Source organism: Octodon degus, unplaced genomic scaffold, assembly GCF_000260255.1.
Source record: "Octodon degus isolate 3935 unplaced genomic scaffold, OctDeg1.0 scaffold00049, whole genome shotgun sequence".
In the NCBI taxonomy this organism is placed as follows: domain Eukaryota; kingdom Metazoa; phylum Chordata; class Mammalia; order Rodentia; family Octodontidae; genus Octodon; species Octodon degus.
Genome location: NW_004524625.1, coordinates 9,845,273 through 9,852,625, shown reverse-complemented (window position 1 = coordinate 9,852,625; position 7,353 = coordinate 9,845,273). Strand labels below are relative to the sequence as shown.

Genomic DNA, 7,353 nt, shown 5'->3' with positions numbered 1-7,353 from the left:
TTTGAACAAGCCATAGTATAAAATGTAGCCACTGTGGCCGGCAATAGGCCAGTGCAGGCCTATTAGTTTCCCTATTGTGACAATCATCTGTCCGCCAGTTCTTTCCTCGTCCAACATCACTTGGGCAACTGCTGTCTACTTAGCATCTGCTGAGTCCTAGGAGATTCTGAACAGAAAGCAAAATAGTAGTGAAGTTTGGCCTTTAGAGTCTGGCCGAATCCATTTGTCCATCTGTTTTGTGAGAAAGGTCTTGCCATATAGCCCAGGCTGCTCTCAAACACGCAGTGAACCTCCAGGGTTCTGGTACTACAGGTATGTGCTACCACACCTGGCTTACCTTCTCCACTACTAGATTTGGGCCTCCTTAATTTGGACTGCCAAGTTATATGCCTTTATTTAGCATGAAGAGTTCCAAAAGTAGAAAGAAGGAGGGGGGTGAGAATTCATCTGGGATTCTGTCTTTCAGAAATTGATTAGAATGTTTGGATCCTGTGCTCTTGATTCCTTTTTAAGCAGTGAAGTCTAAGTTGAATTTTCTCCCATCGGGCTAAAATCAGCTCCCACATTTTCATGACCGGGGCACCTAATTTGCTGTCCTCACAAGGCTATAAGTGATGGCCAGAAGGGGTCTGACTTCTCTCTACCGTCTGTGTCTTTTTTTCAGGTACAAATACCTTGGTGCTTCATTTGCATCGAGGTTATTTTTATTTCCTGTTCTAGATTCAAAGTAGCAACAAAAGCAGGAAAGATGTAGAAAAGGAAAAATTTCCTGAATTAGCTAATAATGCCTACTTTAAATAAGCACTTAAGGTAATGAATTAAATGCCTTATAATTCATTTTCTCCTTTTCTTAGTTATATGAAAATTTTAAAATATAAAAAGTAGAAAGTCTAGAATTACAAATCTTTTATCTCAATAGTTATCAACTCATGCATTCCCCTAAACTATTTCAAAAGGAAATCTATAGAAGTGGTAACTGTTTGTTTGTTTTATCTAGAATTCAATCTGGGACCAACATATTACATTTGTCTTTTTTTTTTTTTTTTTTCAAAAATGCTCCCTTAGCTTTTTATGTTTTTCCTGACATTGCCTTATTTGATGAGGATGTAGTTTAACTTCAGTTTGCCTAATTATTTCTTCATAGTGTCAACAAATGCCTTTTGGACAGGAATACTATATAAGTAATGCTATATAGTTCCCAGGTTTTCCCATCGGGAAAATTTTCCAAGTTAGCCAATTTAAAAAAAAACCTCAATCTTTTTTGTGAAAAATGGCCTTCAGAAGAGAGAATCTGAGTGAGAGGTGAGCTTTTGGTTGCTAGCATGTCATTATATACAGACTTCTTTAAAGAACTATGAGACAAATCTTAAGTTTCTGTCTGACACCACTAATTCCTGTCACCATTATAAGTCTTCCTTTCACCTTTTCCACATCCATACTTTCCTGTTCTTTCACAACGACGATTCTTATTCCCAACAAGATCCCTTTATTTATTCATTTTTTAAAAATCGTACAGCACATACCCAGTGGCTTCAGAATTGTTACACCTGTGTTATGACAATAAAGTTGTTGAGTAAAGAGTGAGGTTTCTTTATAATCCTACCTTTACAATGTATGCTGAGAATCCATATTCTTTTGAAGTGGCCCAATGCATCAAATCATTTCAGCTGTAAATACTTTAATAGAACACGATCACAATGCCATTACCACTCATAACATGTAACTCAGTAAATTTAATTTATTCATTACAGAATGAATAAATATCTGGTCTTTTTTAGAGATCAGATGAGCTCGTAAGTATCATAAATGCTCTTGGGGCAGTTTTACATTTTGTTAGTTCTGCCAGGATCCAGATGATAACTATATTTTATGACTGGTTGATCTGACTTAAGTCTCTACTATATACATTAGACCTTCATTTGCCCTTCACTTGTGTTGTTTGATTGTACTTTTCAATTGAAGAAAGCAAGTCATTTCATTTTTCAGTTTCCCATACTTCCGGTCTTGCTGCTTATACCCTTGTCATGTGATTTTCCATGATCCTGTAACTTCTTCACACCTGCAAACTGGGGATTAGACCTAAAGATTTGCTTGGGTCCAGGTTCCTTTGAAGGAGCTTTGTTTGGGGAGCAATAGATTGGCAAAGCCAGCTTGTAAAAGGTTATCTTCTCTCTCTTTTCTTCCTTTGGATGTTAACAGCTTCCAAAATTTGGTGCTTAGATCCATTTATTTATGGAGCTCTCAGTTTTTTACTTGGACAATGTTATAAACATATCACTCCTGTAGATACTTTCCTGCGGTGGGTGGCGGGTGTGCCCACCAGGCTTCTCTTAATTCTCCTTTGTCTCATTGTTACGTGGTCTTCAACATCTCTTCTTTTGAATTCTTCCTGTGTACATGAAAACAAGATGACCAAATTTATAATGACAACTCTCCCAGAAGAGCACAATTAAGAGGAACAAAGCATTTAGAAAAAGAGGCCACAGAAAGTATGTATCTGAGTTCAATATACTTTAAATCAAAATTCTACCCAGAGAACATTCTATCATGAAAGTGACATTTTAGAACTATGAAACACTTAAAGCTTAAATAATTAGAATAGGAAGATTAGAAAAACTGAAACATGTCCCTAATTTTAAAGCTTACGTGTCGCTAAGACATGGAACCTGAGCAGGGTAAGGAGTCGATTTGTGGTTTTTGTTTCGTTTTCTTTCTTCACGAAACATACATTTTATCTGAAGCCGGCTCACCGGTACGTTGTGTTTCTGGTCAGGCTAGGTGACTTCATGCCATCTGACCCAACAGCCTGGCACCTTCTGAGTGACAGTGCTAAACTGCTGGCTCCAGATACAGATGTGCTTGTGTCTGTCACAACATGAAAGGTGTTCACTTAACGGAGATAAGACCAGTTAGATGCACAAAAGCCATGTGTGGCTGGTTGATTCCAAGGACTGGAGAACACACAATTAAAGATAAAAACATGTACGTCTAATAAAATGAGAAACCTGCTGTGATCATTTTCTTTCACCCCGTGGTGTGGGCTCGGGGAAGGGATGCCATGACCTTATCGAGATGTAATTCCCACAAACGTAACTAAGCACTTGCAGCAGACAGTCCCGTGTTCTCAGTGTATTTGTAGGATTCCACAACTACTACCACAACCCATTTTAGAGCATTTTCCTCTCCTCCGAGCTGCCAGCTTCTCCTCTCTCCACCCATAACCTAGACCTGAGCAAGCAGCAATGTAGCTTTCTTCATAGACCCACCTCTCATGGATACTTGCCTGTAAATTGCCCTCCATGACCTACGAAGAAAATCCTCTTGATTTTTTTCCCTACATTATCATAACAAAGAATGAGATAGATACCTCAAACATATGAGTGGATATTCAAAACCCAAGGATATTATAACCCAAGGATATGTTATTGAATCCAACAGCACCAATAAGTGAAATAAGTAATCACGAAGCATTAAGATTAGGGAATGACAGATCACTTAAGAAAGCCCAATGCTAATAATTGTGAATATGAACTTGAAGCATGTTTGGGTTGCAGAAATTTCTTGTGATCTTAAGAACGGCAATAATTGCAACCAGGGGTATTCAATTTCTGACTTTACTGCTTGCCTACCTGGCTTTGGACAAATAAGGGGAAAAAATGGGAAGTTAGCATGAAAATTAACACCTGTAAAGCTTTTAGAACCAAGCTTGTTCCTTAAGTGCTGAATAAATGGTAGTTGTTTTGTCACCCTTGCTTATAAGAACTCAACAATTCATGTAAAACTGCTAGGTGAAACTCTTTGGCAGGCCAACTTACTGCCTGCCACATTGGATTGGTTTTCAAAGTCTCTATTCAAAGTTTCCTGCTATGAAAGCGATGGATCAGGATTGAAGATGTTATAACATAGGAGAATTAACAATACCATTGATCAAGTATGGTTGGGAAGGGAGCCATAAACCAGCCTTCAGCTGCTTCAGAGCCATGTGTTCTACAAATAGCCAAAGTGCTAATTTATTATTCTCACCTAGCACTCATGTAACAGATTTTTCTTTTTCTATATTAAAAGAAAACATTGCAGTAGCAAAAGCTTATGTAATGATGTACATGTCTAATAAAGATAAAGAATAGTATTAGCATTATAAACCACATATTATCTTCTATGGTTGAAATGTTTTAAGATTCTAACTGCGTGGCTTAAATCTGGTTGAACTGAAACTGTGGTTTAATTTTGTGTCTGGAGATGTAATCACCAATAATTCCACTACCTTCTTGTTAATTCACTAAGAAATGGCATTTGCCAATAAGACTTAGATAATTACATGTCCGAGGTATTATTATGTATTTTCTGTTCTTTTAAAAAGTGTGATACTCAGTGTTGAGATGTCTCAGTCAGATAACTCATGACACACAACATTTTCATACCTGGGAAATGTTAACACGTTACATTCCTTGCTTTGCAACATGATAGAATTAACCACAGACAACACTCTTCCATTTGCATTTGGTCCCTGAAGCCACTTTAGTTGTGTGACTTGCATGCAGCCTCTTCTGGGGGCCCACATGCCTTCTCATTCTCAGTCTGTGTTTTCACCCCAGGCTTTCCTCCCCTTGGCATTGTTTTGTATTTGCATGAAAAAAATCCAATTGTTTTGCATGACGTCATCTACAATATCCAAGATAAATGTCTAACATCCTTCGCAATATCACAGGCCATTGATTCTTACATGTTTTTCTTTTCTGTTATTTTCAGTTACTGAAATTTATATATGCTTGATCAGTAAAAGTGGCATGAAACTGGAGTGATGCAAGAATAATGAATGTTCCTTTAAAAATGATCATTTTTTGGTGTTTTGGGACACCGATCCTCACTGTTAAGTTTCAGTAAAACTACCAATCACAGCTGCAGTCAGGACAATACTGCACTGTGAAGTGGTCCTTTTTTCCAAGAGCTTTTTAATGCTTGAACATAAAGTACGAAGTTTGTGCCCTGATTTCATGAACTACTGAAATGTTCATTTTCACAAAGCCTTCTCAGTGTGACATAAAATTAAGCCCTACTGACTTGGAGGAAAGCTCTTAGTACCTAAAGAAATGAACAGCTTACTGAAAGACAGGACTAGCGTGTTAGTAGTTGCACGTGTTCTATACTAAATGAGCCTGATTACCAGAATAGATGTTTGAGGCAGAAGAGCCTGAGCGCATAAAGGAAGGCAGTCAGTTAAGCCGCTGTTTCAAACCTGCAGCCCATGAGGCTCCTGGCTGTGCCTCACCAGTGAGAGAAAGTATGCCTACTTGAGCAGTTGTTCTGTTCTTCCAAGGAGCCACCCGGCCAGCCGCGCATTTGGGCCTGCCGGCTCTCGTTGACCCCATTCCAGATTTTCTTCTGAGCCATTTGCATATTCATTTTCAAATCTATGTAGTAAGAATCTTGTTCCTTGGGCAATGATTTTAATTGTGTAGCCAATTAAAGGACTCACAAAACTAATTCACTAATTCAAATGAGAATGGTAATTAAGCTGGCGAAGCACTTTTAAAATTACATGTGAAAATAAAATTAAGCCTTGCATGGCTGATAGCTTATAAAATGATCACAAATGCATTTCTCAGAAAAGAATCCCACAAAACATGTACCTAATAACAGCAATAGTTATTATCCTTAAAGCTGACTTCTTAGGAAGTGGTATGGGGAGCTTATGACATTCATGTGGGTGAATAAATTTCGTGGCTATAATATGTGTATATATTATTTTTAATTTGGCCTTTTTTAAGCGGATGGTTTGGCTTATGATGCCTTCAAGACAGTCATTCTGACGTTACCTTTATCTTCCCAGAGTGTACATGAGTGGCTGCCACCTCCCCCCTGCTGAGTGAAGATGAGATGACTCCGCTTTCACAGCAGTCTTAACAGTTTAGTCAGGCTATTTCCTGGCTGCAAGCAGCTCTGTGCCGCGGCCTTGCGCTCAACCTCTCCGTGCTCTGGCTCCCTCTACACAATGAAGGCTGGAGGCTAAATTGTCTTTTGGATAAAAATGCTATGCCGTGATTATCACATACTGTGAGACTATAATTATCCTAAATCATAAAGCTGCATACTTCTCTGTGCAGCTTTAGTTATATCCAAGCTGAAGTAACTCAAATTCAAGTAATTTTAAAAGAGGATTAAAAGATGACTAGTCACAAGGAAAACTAGGGGGCTGGAAGATAGCTCAGTAGAATAGGCACTTGCCTGGCAAGCGTAAGGTGCTAAGTTCAATCCCCGGTACCGCAAAAAACAAGGAAAACTAGCATATCTAATAAAAATCCTTTTCTACCTGCTAAGATGCCCTCTGTATAGCACTTTATGTTTATGCTGTCTCATGAGTCACACCACCAAAGAACTACTACCATAATCCTCATTTTGCAGAAGAAGAGACAAGGCACAGAGAGATTCAGTTACTGTCAAAGGCGATGAATTCGTGAGATGCAGAACCAGGACAAAAACTTTGGGTCTTCTAATCTAAGACTCTCTCCCTCCTCCACCATTTATCTGTAAGCAGCCTTTTGATTATGAGCCCATGTTTCCAAAGGGTCATCATTCGGAATTAACACTCTTTGAAAATGAATCATGCCCTTCCAAACCTGTGGTACCTCCGTAGCATATCCACTTGCGTCACTACAGCTCTCTCTGCTTTTACAAACTAGTTGTTTCGTCAGCATGAGTGTGACAACAATTAGACGTCCCGTTTTTGCCCCATGCCTTTTCTCCTTCACAGTCATTCAATGACAAGCGTAAAAAGAGCTTCATCTTTTCACGAAAATTCCCATTCTACAAGAACAAGGAGCAGAGTGAGCAGGAAACCAGTGATCCTGAACGTAAGTAGATTCTCGGAGATAATGTCACATGCAGCACAAGAGAAATCCTTCACGCATGACGTAGGCGCTCCCATGCCACACACCTAGGCCACAATAATAACAATACAGGAGGCAGGCAGGGCAGGTCTTACTACTGTGACCAGCGCAGTCCGCAGTCTGGATCCACCCTTCGCATGGCTCTTCTTCGCAGGGTATGATGGAGAGGGCATTGCCAAAGCCGGGCTTGCTGCCAGTCGGCGCTGACCTCTAACTGGGGATGGGTCCCCTTTGCCTTTTCACTCATGCAACTCTCTACGACTTGCACAAATTTTTTCTCTTGGTAGAAAAACTGGATTCCATTGCCACGTGTCTATTTCTTGGAATGCCAGCTAACTGAAGCAATTAAATCACTTTGGTTGATTACTACCACCCAGCTCACTCTTTCCCTCCCAGCAAACGCTAAGTACTTGCTCCACAGCAAGGCTAGATGGGTGGATGCTCAGCTGCAAAACCTGGAAGAGAT

General features: G+C 39.5%; 1 protein-coding gene across 1 annotated transcript in view; it reads left to right on the top strand.

The window, feature by feature from the left end:
• Positions 1 to 7,353, top strand: part of Dlg2 (discs large MAGUK scaffold protein 2) — a 1,516,571-nt gene that overhangs the window by 1,476,743 nt on the left and 32,475 nt on the right. Inside the window, exon 17 of the mRNA XM_004632548.2 lies at positions 6,752 to 6,851. Coding sequence (XP_004632605.1) covers positions 6,752 to 6,851 — 100 coding nt within the window. The remainder of the gene's footprint in view (positions 1 to 6,751; positions 6,852 to 7,353) is intronic.